Source organism: Chlorocebus sabaeus, chromosome 9, assembly GCF_047675955.1.
Source record: "Chlorocebus sabaeus isolate Y175 chromosome 9, mChlSab1.0.hap1, whole genome shotgun sequence".
NCBI classification, from domain to species: Eukaryota; Metazoa; Chordata; class Mammalia; order Primates; family Cercopithecidae; genus Chlorocebus; species Chlorocebus sabaeus.
This window is the reverse complement of record NC_132912.1, coordinates 98,668,610-98,689,819: the sequence shown is the minus strand read 5'-3', so window position 1 is coordinate 98,689,819 and position 21,210 is coordinate 98,668,610. Positions and strand designations below refer to the sequence as shown.

The 21,210-nt window shown below is 38.7% G+C and overlaps 1 protein-coding gene across 1 annotated transcript in view; it reads right to left on the bottom strand.

The window, feature by feature from the left end:
* CC2D2B (coiled-coil and C2 domain containing 2B) overlaps positions 1–21,210 on the bottom strand; it is a 131,604-nt gene that overhangs the window by 86,031 nt on the left and 24,363 nt on the right. Inside the window, 3 exon segments of the mRNA XM_073019213.1 lie at positions 9,023–9,151; positions 9,243–9,379; positions 9,744–9,942. Of these exon segments, the coding sequence (XP_072875314.1) occupies positions 9,023–9,151; positions 9,243–9,379; positions 9,744–9,942 (465 nt within the window).

Sequence of the window (21,210 nt, the reverse complement as noted above, 5' to 3'; positions counted from 1 at the left end):
CAATTCCTATAAGAAAAGCACCTGTTTTTGTACATGAGATTGTCTCCATTTGGATACCAGATTGTCCTTAAATTTCTGAAGTCCGTAGGCTTTAGATCATATGGAAGACGATTCATCTGTTTCAGTCCATCTTTTTTTTTTTTTTTTTTTTTTTTTTGAGACGAGTCTCACTCTGCCACCAGGCTGGAATGCAGTGTGCAGTGGTGCGATCTCGGCTCACTGCAACCTCCACCTCCCGGGTTCAAGTGATTCTCCTGCCTCAGCCTCCCAAGTAGCTGGGACTACAGGCGCATGCCACCACACCCAGCTAATGTTTATATTTTTAGTAGAGATGCTGTTTCACCATGTTGGTCAGGATGGTCTTGATCTCCTGACATCGTGATCCACCCGCCTTGGCCTCCGAAAGTGCTGGGATTACAAGTGTGAGCCACTGCACCTGACCACCTTTTTTTTTTTTTTTTTTTTTTTTTTGGAAAAGCAAGTTTATTAAGAAAGTAAGGGAATAGGCTGAGTGTGGTGGCTGACACTTGTGTAATCTCAGCACTTTGGGAGGCTGAGGCAGGTGGATCACCTGAGGTCAGGAGTTCGAGACCAGCCTGGCCAACATGGCAAAACCCTGTCTCTACTAAAAATACAAAAATTAGCCGGACATGGTGGTGGGTGCCTGCAATCCCAGCTACTTGGGAGGCTGAGGCAGGAGAATCGCTAGAACCCGGGAGGCGGAGGTTGCAGTGAGCCGAGATCGCACAATTGTACTTTAGCCTGGGTGACAGAGCGAGACTCTGTCTCAAAAAAAAAAAAAAAAATATATATATATATATGTATATATAAAATCCACTGTTTTGAATTTATGCACATTTGAATATGCATGTGCTCAATATCATTGGTTTTCAGTAATGCAATTTACGAGGGTTGGTGAGTTACTTAGCATATGCAGCCTGATTCATCAATGCCTAGCCACTCCTGATAAAAGCCATGAATGCATCAACCGAAATAGGAGCACACTGAGCCCACTCTCTGGATAAGCCTGGTGTAATATGATACGCTCTTCAGTCTGTGCCATTGCTATTACACCTAATGTTGTCTCACCCCTAACCTGGTGTGGCAGACCCAATGCTCCTCAAGGATTGAAAGCCATCTGTACGGTGCCCAAATCTCTGCCTCTTTATTTTTTCCTTTTATTTTATCTTTGCTTCTTCCTTACTGGGCTTCAGGGAGGCAGACAAACAGCAATAAAACTTGTTTATGGCTGGTAAGTCTGTTCTTTATGTAAGAGCCAACCCATAGAAGGGGAAACCTGCTCTTGATTTCACCTGAGAGATTTAGGCAATAGGTAATAAGTTGGTAAATTTGGCCATTAAACAGGAAAGAAAACACCAAGGAAAAATCATTTTCGGTTTAAAACAACTAAATTGTAAATGAACTTCTGAAAATTAAAGTTCCTAAGCTAGAGAATCCTGTCTTGTTAAGCAGATCCAGCACTGGTTGAATAACTGTGTTGCTCAGTTGCTTTGGGTTTCTAATGGAGTGACACAAGCCTCTGCCCTTGGTCCTGGCCTCTTCAGTACCTGCTGACTACAGTGCTAAGAAGCTAAAGGAGGGTAAATGAGGTGATGGACTATCTAGTAACAACCAAAGGAGGCAATTTAGACTGGAGAGCAAAAACTAAAGGTGTAAGTGACTGTAGGCTTCAAACATTTGAGGAGCTGTCACATAGATGAAGTACTTTATGTGTTCCCTATATCCAAACAAGGTCAAGTAAGTAGAAGTGACCTGGAGACAGACTTTAACAACAGAAAACAAAGAACAATTAGAATTGTCTGCTGGGTGCGGTGGCTCACGCCTATAATCCTAGCACTTAGGGAGGCTGGACGGACAGATCTTCTGAGATCAAGAGTTCGAGACCAGCCTGGCCAACATGGCAAAACCCCATCTCTACTAAAAGTACAAAAATTAGCCAGGTGTGGTGGTGCACACCTGTAATCCCAGCTACTCGGGAGGCTGAGGCAGGAGAATCACTCGAACCTGGGAGGTGGAGGTTGCAGAGAGCTGAGACTGTGCCACTGTACTCCAGCCTGGGCAAAGAGAGTGAAATTCCATCAAAAAAAAAAAAAAAAAAAAAAAAAAAAGTCCAACATTAGAATGAATTCTTTTAAGAGGTAGCAAACTCCCTGACACATTGGTTAAAAGCAGCCCTTGACCGAGTGGGTTAAGTAGGCTTCTAGAACTAGGTAAGTGTGTTATACCAAAAGCATAAAGCTTTGGGCAGCAATGAATCAAAGGCTACATAAAAGCACAAAAACATCCAAGCTGGTTGACATATATAAAATCTACATAAATATATAAAAAGAATGCTAGAAATGGGAGCAGAGGGAAGGTCATCGTCAAATGGTCAGATGAAACTAATCAGCAAATAGCAGGCAAATAGGGTACCTGGGATAGTAGAGGTACAACAAGCTGTTAAAGTACCTGGCAGAGGCAGCAGCAAAGACAGGACTCTGATATGCATACAACTATCATATCTACCTTGGTTGCCCTTATATTTATTCTGGAGAGAGACCGTAGATCAGCTTTTCCTTCAAGGCTGGCTGGGCAACACGAAAAATGTGAAGAAGATAGAAGAGAAAGGCAGGTAGAGGCATTTGTCTGACACAAAATCTAGAACATGATCTGTTAAGGATGCTACTGTCTTAGTCAATTTGTTCTGCTATAACAGAGTACCTGAGACTAGGTAAATTATAAAGAACATAAATTTATCTCTCAGTTCTGGAGGCTGGGAAGTCCAAGATTAAGACACCACATCTCATGTCTAGTGTGGACCTTTTAGCTGTGTCCGCTGGAAGGGAGGAATGCTGTGTCCTCACCTGGCAGATGGTGGAAGGGCAAAAGCCCCTTTATAAGGGCACCTAATCCCATTGACAACTAATGGCGGAGGCGCCTTAGTTGGCCTAATCACCTCTTATAGGTCCTACCCCTTAATGCTATCACACTGGAAAAATCTGAATTTTAGAGGAGACACATTTAAATCCCAGCAGCTGCAAGAATGAATTTTAAAACTCAATTTAGACAGTTAGTGAGATGGCCTTTACATTTTTTCCAAATTATAGCAGTCCATGAAATACTGTAATTGTGCTTGGATGAAGCTAGAACAGATGCACTAAAAGAAAGTTACTTGTTCAGCCCAGTGGTTTCTAACTTGGGATTCTAGATTATTACAAAGGTTAACCTGAATGGTGGTTAATATTTCTCCAATAATTGTAAATTGTGCATTTACTTTTTATGATGCATTTGTTCATTTATTTATTCATTCAACAAATTGTTGTTGTTTCAAAGGCCTCTCTCCTAAAAGCAATGATCCCAGATAATTACACCAAAATATCTCTGCTATATCTGGAGCAAAATTTAGATAAAATGCATTGTCACTATAAAGTCTAGAAATTATGCCACATAATATCAAAGAATAAGATAAATAGCAGGGCTTTTCCTTCCTCTTTTTTCTTTTATGTTTTTATATTTTAATGGTGATAGATTCTTTTATAGTAAACCAACTGGGAAAATACATGAAGATATTGTAATGTTTGGTATGGTGGTGCCATTTATAAAATCTTGACAACTGTGTTCCACTATGAATTAGGATGGGGCAGAGATATTGCTAGTCTCTCATGGTATGATAAGCACCTTGTAGGAAATAACATTTTCTAAGATTATACCAGTGAACTTCTTCTGCCAGTCTTTATCTTCTAAATTATATTAGGACCCTAAAAGTGTAGAGTGACTGAGGTGATGAGTTCTATTACAAATAATATAAGCATTCATTCAATGCTAGGTCTTTGGGTAGGTGTTAGCAATAAATTATAAAACAAGCTGACAATAAAACAAAACAAAAACCCTGCCCTGCTTGCAGCCAAGCAGAGAAAATGCTAGGTAAACAGAAAATATAGATACAGACTGAGCCTTAACAAAACTGTAATTCAGTCTTTAAATCAGTTAAGTCCCTGGTTGGATGAAGATGATCATCCTCACTCAACACGCTTAACAAAGCAAAGGATGGAACATTTCTGGTGGAAGATAACATCATCTAGGGCTTCTATAATTTTTCATATATAATAATGTAGAACACAATTTTTAAAATTACCTGTCATAATAAGAGGCAAGACTAAATGAGCAAAACCAAGAGCAAAAACAGATAATAAAAAGGTTCATAATGATCCAAATATTGGAGTTACCAGATATGAACTTTAAAGTAGCTATTATTACTGTATTAAAAATAGAAGTGAAAACCCATGAAAAGACTAAATACATCTCAAGAAAATTAGAATATTTACAGAAGAATTAAATGTCGAATGAACACTTTCAAGCAAAAAATGTATTGAAAATATGTAAAATTAAGAAGTCAGCAGATGGGCTGGTCTGAAAATATGGTGGCAGTACAGTTTTAGGTCTTCCCAAATTCCTATATTAAAAGAGGCAGAGCAACTAGACAGCAAAACCAAAATTCCACAGACAAGATTTATAACAGAAGTAGTTCTCAAGAAATGCCTCATGAAACCCAAACCACAAGTCAGTGAAGACAAATCATCAATATTCAGAAGGTCTGAATAGCATTGGTGATTGTGTGGGAGACAGCAGAGAGAAGCAATGGAACATCTGATAGACCTGACAAGAGTATGAAAGAGCCAACAGAAATGCACCAGAAAGTACAGGAGGCCAACTTAAAAACAGCGGCTAAAACTGGAACAGGTTTTGTCTACTCCAATTGTGGATGGTTGGGTTAAGCACTGAAGGAGCTGCAGGAATCTAGCTCCCAGGAATTTTCAGAATGAGGTTTCACACTGAATAGAAACTACTGGGAGTGAAATCGAAACTAAGAAGTAGGGGACCATAGGAATTAAGGAAAGAGGAGGTCCAGAAAAAACTTGGGGAAGGGAATAGAGCCAAGACATTACAGAAATCCAGCCACAATATATTTTAACACAACACAAAAACAACAGGTCTGTGAAAACAGAAAAGGTATTCAAACTGAGACTTTTTATAAAAGTTTAGGAAAAATAATTTTACATAAAAACAAGCGGTAGAAAGCGATCAACATTAAATCCATCAAAGTTTCTATAAGAAAAAAGAATAAACAGCAAAATAACAGCCTACAGGCAATCAAAGCACACCAGAAGGGCATCCAAAACCAGATATAAATAGAAATGTGGTTTTCACAGTGAGCTGAATTTATATGGAAGTTATATGACATTTAAAACATAAATCAGAATTAAACTCAGAAATTAGGTGAAAGAAAATGGCAAAAAATTTTAAAATTTAGAAACTAAGCCTATACTAGGAAGAACACAAGGGCAAATAAACACCACCAAATCTTTTTCCTAAGGTGAAGAAGGGGACATTTTAAACATATGAAAGAAATAAAGAAAGGGAAATAAATCATTGGGTGGATTTAACTGTAGATAAAATATGGCAGAAAACTATATAAGTGAATGGTAAGACACATCAATAGAATATATGCAAACTAAAATTCAGAGAGAAAAAAAAATTTTTTAAAAAGCAAAAGTAGAAGACAAATTAGAGAAAATATAAAATCTGAATGGTCCTATTTTTTGTGGTAAAAATTACAAAGCATGAGCTCTCCCCTCAACAAATGTTTAAGTTTACAGTACTATTAACTATAAGCACAATGTTGTGCCATAGATCCCTAGAGCTTTTTCATCTTGCATGACTGAAACTTTATACCCTTTGAACAGCAACTCCCTATTTCTCTCTCCCCAAATCCCCTGGCAACCACCATTCTACCTTCTGCTTCTATGAAGCTGAACTACTTTGGATACCTCATATAAGCAGAATCATGCAGAATCTGTTCTTCTGTGATTGACTTATTTCATTTAGTATAACATCTTCAAGCTTCATCCATGTTTTAGCATATGACAAGATTTATTATTTATGGCTATATACACCACATTTTCTTTATTGAACTGTCAATGAACAGCTAGGTTGTTTCCACCTCTTGGCTATTGTGAATAACGCTGCAATGAACACAGGAATGCAAATATCACTTCAAAATCTTAAATTCAATTTTTCTGGATAAATACCCAGAAGTGAGATTGTTGGATCATATTACAGTTCTATGTTAAATTTGCAGAGGAACTCCATACTATTTTCCATAGTGGTTGCAGCATTTTACATTCCCACCAATAGTGTACAAGGGTTCTAATTTCTCCACATTGTTGCCAACACTTGGTATTTTCAGGGGGTTTTTAAAAAATAATGACCATCCTAACAGGTGAGAGGTGATATCTTCTTGTGGTTTTGATTTGCATTTCTCTGACAATTAGTGATGTTAGGCATGTTTTATATGTCTGTTGGCCATTTGTATGCATCTTTGGTTTTTTGGGGGAAATGTCTATTCAAGTCTTTTACCAATTTTTTTAATTGGGTTGTTTTCCTGTTACTGAGTTCAATAAGTTCCTTATATATTTTGGATTTCAACCTCTTATCAGATGTATGGTCTGCAAATATTTTCTCCCATTCCATAGGTTGCCTTCTGTCTCTGGTGATTGATTCCTTTACTGCAACAGATGAATTTTAGTTTGTTGTAGTCTCACTTCTCTATTTTTGTTTTGTTGCCTATGCTTTTGGTGTCATATCCAGGAAACCACTGCCAAGAACAATGTTATTAAAGGCTTTCCTCCATGTTTTCATCTAGGAGTTTTATAGTTTCAGGTCTTATTTTTAAGTCTTTACTCAATCTTGAGTTTGATGTTTGTGTATGATGTAAGATAAGGGTCTGATTTCATTCTTTTGCATGTGGTTATCCAGTCTTCCCAGCACCATTTGTTGAAGAGACTATCCTTTCCCTATTGTGTAGTCATGGCATCCTCTTGAAGATCATTTGCCTGCATATACGTGAGTTTCTGGGCTCTTCATTCTGTTCCATTGGTCCATATGTCTGTCTTAATGCCAGTACCATCCTGTTTTGATTAATGTAGCTTTGTAATATATTTTGAAGTCAGGAATATAAAGCTTCTACTTTGAAGGTCCTTTGAGGTTCCTTATTAATTATGGGATTTTTTTCCATTTTTGTAAAAAAATGTCATTGAGAGTTTGAAATGGATTGCTCTAAGTCTGCAGATCACTTTGGGTTATATGGATATTTTTAACAATATTAAGTCTTCTAACCTATGAACATGGGATGTCCTTCCATTGATTAGTCCTTTATTTTTAAAGACATAGATGGTCAGCTGACTAATGTCAAAGATGACAATGAATTATAATGAGAAAAGATTTATTGATTTTTTTCCATAAATGGTATTAAGTCAATTAGATATCCACATGGATAAAATGAAAAATGACCCCCTACCTAATGCTATACACAGAAAGTACTTTCCAGATGGGTGGTAACTCTAAATGAGAAAGGTCCAACAATAAACTCTTTAGAATAAAAACAGAAGAATACTTTTGGGACCTGGAGTAAGCACAGTTTCTTAAACAGGATATAAAAGGTGCTAACCCTAAAGAAAAAGAAAATGGTAAATTACACTACATTAACATTAAGAACATCCCATCAAAAAGCACAGGTAAGATAGTGATATGGTTTGGATCTGTGTCTCCACCCAAATCTCACATTGAGCTGTAATCCCTAATGTTGGCGGTGGGGCTTGGTGCAAAGTGATTGGATCATGGGGGTAGGTCCTTCATGAAGGGTTTAACACCATCCCCTTGGGGTTGTTCTAGTGATAGCGTTCTCATGAGATCTAGTCATTTAAAAGTGTGTGGCACTTCCCCTTTTCTCTCTCTTCTTCCTACTCTGGCCTTGTGAAGCACCAGCTCCCTCTTTGCCCTCCACCATGATTACAAGTTTCCTGAGGCTTCCCAGAAGTTTCTTGAGGCCTCCCCAGAAGCCAAGCAGATGCCAGCATCATGCTTCCTGTACAACCTGTAGAATCATGAGCCAATTACACCTCTTTTATTTATAAATTACCCAGTCTCAGGTATTTCTTTACAGCAGTGTGAGGATGGACTAAAATAGACAGTGAGAAGATTAGCCATAGAGTAGATTATATGAGGGCTCATATCCAGAAATCAACACATCAACAAGAAAAAGCAGACAATCCAATAAGAAAAAAATGGTTAAAAGTCTTAACCAAGCTTTCATAAAAGAGGCTGTCCTAATAGCCAACGGACATGAAAAGGTGTTCAGTTTCATTAGTCATTAGGGAAATGCAGATTAAAACTTCAATGAAATACAACTTATGTACACCAGAATGGCTATGATTTAAAAGACAGATATACCAAATGTTGACAGGAATACAAAGCAGCTGAAACTCTCACACACTTCTTAGTTTGTATATAGTTTGGTACAACCACTTTAGAAAACCATTTGGCACTATATAGTAAAACTAAACATATACAAACCTATAACCCAGCATTTCTACTCTGAGATATTTACCCAACAGAAAATGCATACACATACAGTTATCAGAAGAGGTGCAAATTTTCATGGTAGTATTATTAGTATTAGCCAAAAACTGGATGTAACTTATATCCATCAATAAAATAATGGTTAATAAATAAATAAAATGTATTTTTCATACTATGGAGTTCTATACAGCAACAGAAATGAACAAGCTATTGCTGTACACAACAATATAGAGTACCTATTCTATTATTTCATTTATATAAAATAGGTAAAACTAACAGACAAGAGTAATGTATAGTGGTAGAAGTTACAATAGTGGTTATCTTGAGTATCATTCATTTATTCATTATTTTTGTAAAATTAGCATCATACATAATTTTGCATTCTGCTTTTTCCACTTCAGATTTTATTTTGGGCATTTCCCCATATCATTGAATATTCCTTGAAACTATAATTTTAAGGGCTATTTAACATTTCATCATGATTTAGACATTATATTAGTAGACTTAGTATCTTTAAAGGATAAATCAACACCACAAAACCACAAGATATAATTGATTTTACAAGAATTTTAACCATAATTACAAATAAATTGTTGTTGGTTACCTTCCTGTATATGGTCTTAAGTAACGGATTTAAAGGTTCCTTCCTTACGTTTAGTCTGAAATTCCATGACTGTTTAATAGGTGTAGGTAATGACATTATTTCTCCACTCTCTCCAAACCAACATTTTCCCTATCAAAAATATTTAAGTATAGTAATTAAATATTTTGCTAAATAAGTCACATACTAGCCAGTGTTTTAACTTGTTAGCTGGTGCACTTGCCTCTTCTAGTTTAAGCAGGCGATTTTCCATTTTGTTGCAGGTCTTTTTATATATTTCTGGCTTTCTCTGAATATAGAATCCTTCATCTTCTAAAATACGTGGCATCATATCTTTTGGCAGTTTGCGCTGGTTGACCACTTAATAACAATAAAACTTAGATATTACTTTAAAGTCCAAAATATTAAATGGATATTGACCAAATAAGTAGTACAAACGACTATAACACCCTACTACTAAAGTCTAGCAGAAAGCCTCTCTCTCACTTTCTTTCTCTCTCTACATATATATATATATATATATGCCTATATATGTATATTTTTTCAACGAAGAATGAGTTCTCTTAATCAGTTCCCTTAATTCAGGGAAGTCATGAAAAACAAATATAGAAAAGTTACTATAATTTTAGATCAGTACTTTTTATTTATCCAGCATACAGAAAAGCTATTATTCCATAACATAATTCATTAATGACTTGAATATTTTACTGGAAAAGAATGTTACCTGGAGAACTACTTGGTACAAAAATATTTGCCTTCTGTTTTTTTATTTGTTCTTGATCATCTTCATAGTCAGCAGCTTTTATTTTGAGTAAATCTGTCAAAATGAATTCTTTCATAAACTCTTCATCTTCACTCTCAGCAACATTTTGTAAATTAACACCAAGTGAAAAGCATTTGGGATAACTATCTTTTACTGGTCTCTGTTGAATACCAAAAAGGAAAATAAGTTTACATGCTTGTCTCCAATGATTAATATGCACATAAATGAAATGTATGGAACCTTACTGTGAATTGTGTGTCTGATCCTGCCACCCATAGACCAAGTTCTAGCTGAACTTGTGTTACAATGAAATTTCACTGAACTTAGAACTCATTTAAGGTTTAGTATTATACAATATGATTTTTCTGTAGCCCATCTTTGTAATTCTTCACTGAAAGACTGCTGAAATAGCCCTTCCTCCCCTATGGAAAATGTTCTGAGATACTGAACTGTAATATTTCAACTACTGAGAATACACAGTGTAGGGCAGGGTCCAAATATATCAGACCATGTGACCCTAAATCCTTTTTTTCCTCATCATTCGAAAAACAGTACCACCTAAAGTGCTGTCGAGGAGGCATGCTTTTTTCTACAAGGTATTCATGAAAAAAAACGAAAGAAGAAAGAAAAGATTCAGCATAGAAGTGTAGCAGAGTGATTATAGTGAAATTCTGATATATGATATATATATAAAGGTTATAAACAATTTGAACATAGATGTGGAAACAGATACATTACTAAATATTAAAATGAATATATCATACTCATAAATTTAATATGAGTCTATTCATGAAAGCAAAATCATTATTTTGGATGATTTTATCTAATTTGAAATATACACATACTGAACAACAGAGACAGTGTGTGAGTCAGACAAAAATCCCTCGATTCTCAAAAACAAACATTTAGGGTAAATAATAAAATTTAACAAGTTAACCACAGAATTCCTTTGAATAGAGAATCCTACATGGCCTTGATTAATACTTACAAAGTTAAATGTCATTAAACATCAACTAGGTTCATATAAAATCATATAATCATACCCTCCCTCCTATATCCCTGCCATGAAATCAGGATATTTTATATCCAGAAATCTTTGTGATATCCTTTTCAGAATTCAAATAAAGTATGCCAATATCTAGGAGCAAGGTTTGGGGGATCTCCACATGGGGGTTCTCTTTGAAGATTCCAGTCACAGACTACAAAGGCCTCTTTGCTCCAACTGGAGCTCTCATAACCAAGCTTCCTTTAAAACACCCCTTGTGTGGGCCAGGGCTTTCCACCTGCCTTCAGAGCTAAGGTCTGCCCTGATGGTAGACTATGTCGGGCTGTCATCTTGGACGCTAGCCTAGTTATGACTCTGCGGGTCTGTTTTTTTAAGAGCCCTACCCAATCTACCTATATTTTTAGCTTGAGACAAGCTGTGATCTCGACCAATACAAGTCCTACCTGCTCAACTGTTTCTCACTTAGTCTGAGTCCAGCTGCTATCCCAGATCACTTTCTTGGTCTTCACTATGCAGCTGACAGCAGAGCAATGTGTGTGCTGTTGGCTATTGTGTGATAGGGAGAATGGGGTCAGAAGATATAAGTCTAGATGGATACAAGTGAGTTTAGTGCAGTACAAAAGGGGTAGTGTCCCTGCCCCTTCTCACAGGAACATGCCTTGTTAACTGTGGTGTGACAAGCAGAACCTTCTGAAAGTAACCCCAGGCTTCACTCTGGGTTGCCCAGATGAGATATTTGGAACCAGGGCTCCCCTTTCTCCCCACAGGAAGGGGCCATACTCAAACTCAGCCTCTTACAAAAAGAATAGCATTCTCCTTTCTGTGATGGGGACAGTAGTCACTAGCTGCAGGGCAGATAGCTTTTCCAAACAACTCCTCTAAACAGCTCACATCTAAACCTTGACTTCCTCATGCCCAAGAAGCCCATTTGCCCCACTCTTTAATCCTACTGACCTAATATGCTTGCCCTACAAGAAGGAAAAGTGGCCACAGCCACAGCACCTAGCCCTGGCATACTCTGCCAGGTTGGAGGATCAGAGACAGGGCCTACTTTTGTTTTTCTAGAAAAGCCTATCCATTAACCCAAACTGTGGGATGCAGGGAAGTCAGATGACTGATTAAGAGCATAGGAATGTTTGATACCCATTTAATCAATATTCATTCAAATATTCATTGTGTGCCTAATATATTCCAGGAAGAAAATAAACAAATAGACAAAGAACTATATATTAAGTGGTGGTAAGTGTTATGAAAAAAAATAAAGCAAGACAAGAGGATAGAGAATGCTAGACTGGGTAGGTTGGGAGTACTATTTTAGATAGGGTTGTCAGGCATAGCATCTTTAATAATACGTCATTTGAACAGAAATCCAAAGTTAGTGGGGGACACAGCTTAAGGAAAAGGAAAGAGCTTTCTAGGCAGACACCTCAGTACAAAGGCCCTGAGGTAGGAGCTTGCGGTAAATGAGAAACAGGAAGGAAGGCAATGTGGCTGGTGTCAGATGACAGAGGGGAGAGTAGTGAAAAATAAAAGTCAGAGAGGTACTAAGGGGACCAGGTCATGTAGATTTTGAAGGCCCCTGTAAGGACTTTTACTGTGAGTGAGGTAGGAAACCATTAGAAGGTTTATGCAAAAAAAAAAAAGATATGTCTTAGATTTTAACAGGGTCACTCTGATGACTATATGGTATGGAAAATGGACTACAGGGACAATAGTGAATACAGATGGAGACAGTGGCAATGATTCTGATGAGAGGCTATGGTGAAGTACCAGAGAGGCTGGTGAAAAGTGGGTCCGAATCAGAAATACTTTGAAGGCAGAACCAACAGGGTTTGTGAGAAATTGGATTTGAAGCATGTGAGTAAAAGGAAATCTGAGGATGAGACCAAGGTTCAACTGAGAAACTGGAAAAATGGAATTGCCATTGACTATTGTGATTCTGCTTATATAAAACTGTGTGGCGAGGTGTGGTGGCTCACGCCTGTAATCCCAACACTTTGGGAGGCCGAGGTGGGTGGATCACCTGAGATCAGGAGTTTGAGACCAGCCTGGCCAACACAGCGAAACCCCATCTCTACTAAAAATGCAAAAATTAGCCAGGTGTGGTGGCACACTCCTGTAATCCCAGCTACTCAGGAGGCTGAGGCAGGAGAATCGCTTGAAGCTAGGAGACAGAGGTTGCAGTGAGCTGAGATCGCGCCACTGCACTCCAGCCTGCGTGACAGACTAAGACTGTCTCAAAACAAAACAAACAAAAGAAACCTCTGGTGGCTGGCGAGATGGCGGAATAGGAAGAGCTCTGGTCTGCAGCTCTCAGTAAGACCAACGCAGAAGGCCAATGATTTCTGCATTTCCAACTGAGGTACCCGGCTCATCTCACTGGGACTTGTTAGACAGTGGGTGCAGCCCACAGAGGGTGGGCAGAAGCAGGGTGGGGCATTGCCTCACCCAGGAAGCATAAGGGGTCAGAGAACTCCCTCCCCTAGCCAACGGAAGCCGTGAGGGACTGTGCAATGAGGAATGGGTCCAGATACTACACTTTTCCCATGGTCTTCTCAACCTGCAGACCAGGAGATTCTCTCAGGGGACTACGCCACCAGGGCCCTGGTTTTGTTTTGTTTTTTTTTTTTTAAGTTCTAGGGTACATGTGCACAATGTGCAGGTTTGTTACATATGTATACATGTGCCATGTTGGTGTGCTGCACCCATTAACTCATTATTTACATTAGGTATATATCCTAATGCTATCCCTCCCCACTCCCCCAACCCTATGACATAACCGGTGTGTGATGTTCCCCATCCTGTGTCTGTTCAATTCCCACCTATGAGTGACAACATGCAGTGTTTGGTTTTTTTGTTTTTGGGACAGTTTGCTGAGAATGATGGTTTCCAGCTTCATAGATGTCCCTACAAAGTACATGAACTCATCCTTTTTTATGGCTGCATAGTATTCCATGGTGTATATGTGCCACATTTTCTTAATCTAGTCTATCATTGATGGACATTTGGGTTGACTCCAAGTCTTTGCTATTGTGAATAGTGCTGCAATAAACATACGTGTGCATGTGTCTTTATAGCAGCCTGATTTATAATCCTTTGGGTATATACCCAGTAATTGGATGGCTGGGTCAAATGGTATTTCTAGTTCTAGATCTTTGAGGAATTGCCACACTGTCTTCCACAATGGTTGAAGTAGTTTACAGTCCTACCAACAGTGTAAAAGTGCTCCTATTTCTCCACATCCTCTCCAGCACCTGTTATTTCCTGAATTTTTAATGATCACCATTCTAACTGGTGTGAGATGGTATCTCATTGTGGTTTTGATTTGCATTTCTCTGATGGCCAGTGATGATGAGCATTTTTTCATGTGTCTCTTAGCTGCATAAATATCTTCTTTTGAGAAGTGTCTGTTTATATCCTTTGCCCACTTTTTGATGGGGTTATTTTTTTCTTGTAAATTTGATTGAGTTCTTTGTAGATTCTGGATATTAGTCCTTTGTTAGATGAGTAGATTGCATAGACTGCAAAAATTTTCTTCCATTCTGTAGGCTGCCTGTTCACTCTGATGGTAGTTTCTTTTCCTGTGCAGAAGCTCTTCAGTTTAATTAGATCCCATTTGTCAATTTTGGCTTTTGTTGCCATTGCTTTTGGTGTTTTAGACATGAAGTCCTTGCCCATGCCTATGTCATGAATGGTATTGCCTAGGTTTTCTTCTAGGGTTTTCATGGTTTTAAGTTTTCATTTAACCATTTAAGTTTTCAATCCATCTCAAATTAATTTTTGTATAAGGTGTAAGGAAGGGATCCATTTTCAGTTTTCTCCATATGGCTAGCCAGTTTTCCCAGCACCATATATTAAATAGGGAATCCTTTCCCCATTGCTTATTTTTGTCAGGTTTGTCAAAGATCAGATAGTTGTAGATGTGTGGTATTATTTCTGAGAGCTCTACTCTGTTCCATTGGTCTATATCTCTGTTTTGGTACCAGTACCGTTCTGTTTTGGTTACTGTAGCCTTGTAGTATAGTTTGAAGTCAGGTAGTGTGATGCCTCCAGCTTTGTTCTTTTGGCTTAGGATTGTCTTGGCAATGTGGGCTCTTTTTTGGTTCCATATGAACTTTAAAGTAGTTTTTTCCAATTCTGTGAAGAAAGTCATTGGTAGCTTGATGGGGATGGCATTGAATCCATAAATTACCTTAGGCAGTATGGCCATTTTCACAATATTGATTCTTCCTATCCATAAGCATGGAATGTTCTTCCATTTGTTTGTGTCCTCTGTTATTTCGTTGAGCAGTGGGTTGTAGTCCTCATTGAAGAGGTCCTTCACATCCCTTGTAAGTTGGATTCCTAGGTGTTTTCTTCTCTTTGAAGCAATTGTGAATGGGAGTTCACTCATGATTTGGATCTCTGTCTGTCTGTTATTGGTGTATAAGAATGCTTTGATTTCTGCACATTGATTTTGTATCCTGAGACTTTGCTGAAATTGCTTATCAGCTTAAGGAGATTTTGGGCTGAGACGATGGGCTTTTCTAAATACACAGTCATGTCATCTGCAAGCAGGGACAATTTGACTTCCTCATTTCCTTATCGAATACCCTTTATTCTTTTTCCTGCCTGATTGCCCTGGCCAGAACTTGCAACACTATGTTGAACAGGAGTGGTGAGAGAGGGCATCCCTGTCTTGTGCCAGTTTTCAAAGGGAATGTTTCTAGTTTTTGCCCATTCAGTATGATATTGGCTGTGGGCTTGTCATAAATAGCTCTTATTATTTTGAGATATGTCCCATCAATACCTAATTTATTGAGAGTTTTTAGCATGAAGAGCTGTTGAATTTTGTCAAAGGCCTTTGCTGCATCTATTGAGATAATCATGTGGTTTTTGTCAGTGGTTCTGTTTACATGATGGACTATGTTTATTGTTTTTTGTATGTTGAACCAGCCTTGCATCCCAGGGATGAAGCCCACTTGATCATGGTAGATAAGCTTTTTGATGTGCTGCTGGATTCAATTTGCCAGTATTTTATTGAGGATTTTTGCATCGATGTTCATCAGGGACATTGGTCTAAAATTCTTTTTTTGTGTGTGTCTCTGCCAGGCTTTGGTATCAGGATGACGCTGGCCTCATAAAAGGAGTTAGGGAGGATTCCCTCTTTTTGTGTTGATTGGAATAGTTTTAGAAGGAATGGTACCAGCTCCTCTTCATACCTATGGTAGAATTTGGCAGTGAATCCGTCCAGTCCTGGACTTTTTTTGGTTGGTAGGTTATTAATTATTGCCTCAATTTCATAGCCTGTTATTGGTCTATTCAGGGATTCAACTTCCTCCTGGTTTAGTCTTCGGAGGGTGTATGTGTCCAGGAATTTATCCAATTCTTCTAGATTTTCTAGTTTATTTGCATAGAGGTGTTTATAGTATTCTCTGATGGTAGTTTGTATCTCTGTGGGATCGGTGATGATATCCCCTTTGTCATTTTTTATTGCGTCTATTTGATTCTTCTCTCTTTTCTTGTTTATTAGTCTTGCTAGCAGTCTATCAATTTTGTTGATCTTTTCAAAAAACCAGCTCCTGGAGTCATTGATTTTTTGAAGGGTTTTTGTGTCTCTATCTCCTTTAGTTCTGCTCTGATCTTAGTTATTACTTGCCTTCTCCTAGCTTTTGAACTTGTTTGCTCTTGCTTCTTTTGTTCTTTTAATTGTGGTGTTAGGGTGTTAATTTTAGATCTTTTGTGCTTTCTCTTGTGGGCATTTAGTACTATAAATTTCCCTCTACACAGTGCTTTAAATGTGTCCGAGATTCTGGTATGTTGTGTCTTTGTTGTCATTGGTTTCAAAGAACATCTTTATTTCTGACTTCATTTCGTTATTTACTCAATAGTCATTCAGGAGCAGGTTGTTCAGTTTCTATGTAGTTGAGCGGTTTTGAGTGGGTTTCTTAATCCTGAGTTCTAGTTTGGTTGCACTGTGGTCTGAGAGACAGTTTGTTGTAATTTCTGTTCTTTTACATTTGCTGAGGAGTGCTTTACTTCCAACTATGTGGTCAATTTTGGAATAAGTGTGAGGGCCCTGGGTTTAAACAAAAACTGGGTGGCTGTTTGGGCAAACACTGAGCTAGCTGCAGGAGGTTTTTTTTTTTTTTTTTTCATACCCCAGTGGTGCCTGGAACGCCAGCAAGACAGAACCATTCACTCCCCTGGAAAGGGGGCTGAAGCCAGGGAGCCATGCAGTCAAGCTTCGCGGATCCCATCCTGACAGAGCCCAGCAAGCTAAGATCAACTGGCTTGAAATTCTCACTGCCAGCACAGCAGTCTGAAGTCAACCTGGGACACTGAAGCTTGGTGGGGAAAGGGGCGCCCGCCATTACTGATGCTTGAGTAGGTGGATTTTTCCCTTACAGTGTAAACAAAGCCACGGAGAAGTTCAAACTGAGCGGAGCCCACTGCAGCTTGGCAAAGCTGCTGTAACCAAACTGCCTCTCTAGACTCCTCCTCTCTGGTCAGGGCATCTCTGAAAGAAAGGCAGTAGCCCCGGTCAGGGGGTTTTATAGATAAAACTCCCATCTCCTGGGACAGAGCACCTGGGGCAGCTGTGGGCACAGCTTCAGCAGACTTAAACATTCCTGCCTGCCAGTCCTGAAGACAGCAGCAGATCTACCAGCACAGTGCGCAAGCTCTGCTAAGGGACAGACTCCCTCCTCAAGTGGTTCCCTGACGGCTGTGTCTCCTGACTGGGAGACACCTCCCAGCAGGGGTCGAGAGACACCTCATCCAGGAGAGCTCCGGATGGCATGGCATCTGGTGGGTGCCCCTCTGGGTTGAAGCTTCTAGAGGAAGGAATAGGTAGCAATCTTTGCTGTTCTGTAGCCTCCGCTGGTGATACCTAGGCAATCAAGGTCTGGAGTGGACCTAGAGCAAACTTCAGCAGACCTGCAGCAGAGGGGTCTCTTACAAGGAGAACTAACAAACAGAAAGGAATAGCATCAACATCAACAAAAAGGACATCCACACAGAAACCCCGTCCAAAGGTCACCAACATCAAAGACCAAAGGTAGATAAATCCATGAAGATGAGGAAAAAACAGCAGAAAAAGGTGGAAAATTTCAAAAACCAGAATGCCTCTTTTCCTCCAAAGGATCACAACTCCTCACCAGCAAGGGAACAAAACTGGACAGAGAATAAGTTTGATGAATTGATAGAAGTAGGCTTCAGAAGGTGGGTAATAACAAACTCCTCTGAGCTAAAGGCGCATGTTCTAATCCAATGCAAGGAAGCTAAGAACCTTGAAAAAAAGTTAGAGGAATTGCTAACTGGAACAACCAGTTTCAAGAAGAACATAAATGACCTGATGGAGCTGAAAAACACAGCACGAGAACTTCATGAAGCATACAAAAGTACCAATAGCTGAATCGATCAAGCAGAAGAAAGGATACCAGAGATTGAATATCAACTTAATGAAATAAAGCATGAAGACAAGATTAGAGAAAAAAGAATGAAAAGAAATGAACAAAGCCTCCAAGAAATATGGGACGATGTGAAAAGACCAAACCAACATTTGATTGGTGTACCTGAAAGTGATGAGGAGAATGGAACTAAGTTGGAAAACACTCTTCAGGATATTATCCACGAGAACTTCTCCAACTTAGCAAGACAGGCCAACATTCAAATTCAGGAAATACGGAGAATATCATCAAGATACTCCTCGAGAAGAGCAACCCCAAGGCACAAAATCGTCAGATTCACCAAGGTTGAAATGAAGGAAAAAATGTTAAGGGCAGCCAGAGAGAAAGGTCAGGTTACCCACAAAGGGAAGCCTATCAGACTAACAGTGGATCTCTATGCAGAAACCCTACAAGCCAGAAAAGAGTGGGGGCCAATATTCAACATTCTTAAAGAAAAGAATTTTCAACCCAGAATTTCATATCCAGCCAAACTAAAATTCATAAGTGAAGGAGAAATAAAATCCGTTACAGACAAGCAAATGCTGAGAGATTTTGTCACCACAGGCCTGACTTACAAGAGCTCCTGAAAAAAGCACTAAATATGGAAAGGGAAAACCAGTGCCAGCCACTGCAAAAACATACCAAATTGTAAAGACCATTGACACTATGAAGAAACTGCATCAATTAATGTGCAAAATAACCATCTAGCATCATAATGACAGGATCAAATTCACACATAACAATATTAACCTTAAATGTAAATGGGCTAAATGCCCCAATTAAAAGATACAGGCTGGCAAATTGGATAACGAGTCAAGACCAATTGGTGTGCTGTATTCAGGAGACCCATCTCATGCAAAGACACACATAAGCTCAAAATAAAGGGACGGAAGAAGATTTGCCAAGCAAATGGAAAGCAAAAAAAAGCAGGGGTTGCCATCCTAGTCTCTCATAAAACAGACTTTAAACCAACAAAGATGAAAAAAGACAAAGAAGGACATTACATAATGGTAAAGGATCGATGCAACAAGAAGAGTTAACTATCCTAAATATATATATGCATCCAACACTAGGGCACCCAGATTCATAAAGCAAGTCCTTAGAGACCTACAAAGAGACTTAGACTCCCACAGAAAAATAGTGGGAGACCTTAACACCTAACTGTCAATATTAGACAGATGAATGAGACAGAAAATTAACAAGGATATTCAGGACTTGAACTCAGTTCTGGACCAAGTGGACCTAACAGACATCTTCAGAACTCTCCACCCCAAATCAACAGAATATACATTCTTCTCAGCACCACATCACACTTATTCTAAAATTGACCACATAATTGGAAGTAAAACACTCCTCAGCAAATGCAAAAGAATGGAAATCATAACAGTCTCTCAGAGCACAGTGCAATCAAATTAGACCTCAGGATTAAGAAACTCACTCACAACTGCACAACTACATGGAAACTGAACAACCTGCTCCTGAATGACTACGGGGTAAATAACGAAATTAAGGCAGAAATAAATAAGTTATTTGAAACCAAAGAGAACAAAGACACAATGTACCGAAATCTCTGGGACACAGCTAAAGCAGTGTTTAGAGGGAAATTTATAGCACAAGATGCCCACAGGAGAAAGCAGGAAAGATCTAAAATTGATACCTTAACATCACAATTAAAAGAACCAGAGAAACATGAGCAAACAAATTCAAAAGCTAGCAGAAGACAAGAAATAACTAAGATCAGAGCAGAACTGAAGGAGATACGAGACACAAAAAACCCTTCAAAAAATCAATGAATCCAGGAGCTGGTTTTTTGAAAAGATTAACAAAATAGACCACTAGCCAGACTAATAAAGAAGAAAAGAGAAGAGAATCAAATAGATGCAATAAAAATGATGAAGGGGATGTCACCACTGATCCCACAGAAATATAAACTACCATCAGAGAACACTATTAACACCTCTACACAAATAAACTAGAAAATCTAGAAGAAATGGATAAATTCCTGGAAACATACACCCTCCCAAGACTAAACCAGGAAGAAGTCGAATCCCTGAATAGACCAACAACAGGTTCTGAAACTGAGGCAATAATTAATAGCCTACCAACCATAAAAAGCCCAGAACCAGAAAGATTCACAGCCGAATTCTACCAGAGGTACAAAGAGGAGCTGGTACCATTCCCTCTGAAACCATTCCAAACAATAGAAAAAGAGGGACTCCTTGCTAACCCATTTTATGAGGTCAGCATCATCCTGATACCAAAACCTGTCAGAGACACAACAAAAAATGAAAATTTCAGGCCAATATCCCTGATGAACATCGATGCAAAAATCCTCAATAAAATATTGGCAAACCAAGTCCAGCACCACATCAAAAATCTTATCCATGATGATCAGTGGGCTTCACCCCTGGGATGCAAGGCTGGTTCAACATACGCAAATCAATAAACCTAATCCATCACGTAAACAGAACCAATGACAAAAACCACATGATTATCTCAATAGATGCAGAAAAGACCTTTGATAGAATTCAACACCCTTTCATGCTAAAAACTCCCAATAAACTAGGTATTGATGAAACGTATCTCAAAATAATAAGAGCTATTTATGACAAACCCACAGACAATATCAAACTAAATGGGCAAAAGCTGGAACCATTCCCTCTGAAAACTGGCGCAAGACAAGGATGCCGTCTCTCACCACTCCTATTCAACACAGTATTGGAAGTTCTGGCCAGGGAAATCAGGTAAGAGAAAGAAATAAAGGGTATTAAAATAGGAAGATAGGAAGTCAAATTGTCTGTTTGCAGATGATATGATTGTATATTTAGAAAACCCCATCGTCTCAGCCCAAAACCTCTGTAAACCGATAAGCAACTTCAGCGAAGTCTCAGGATACAAAATCAATGTGCAAAAATCAAAAGCATTCTTAATGCACCAATAATAGACAAACAGAGAGCCAAATCATGAGTGAACTCCCATTCACAATTGCTAC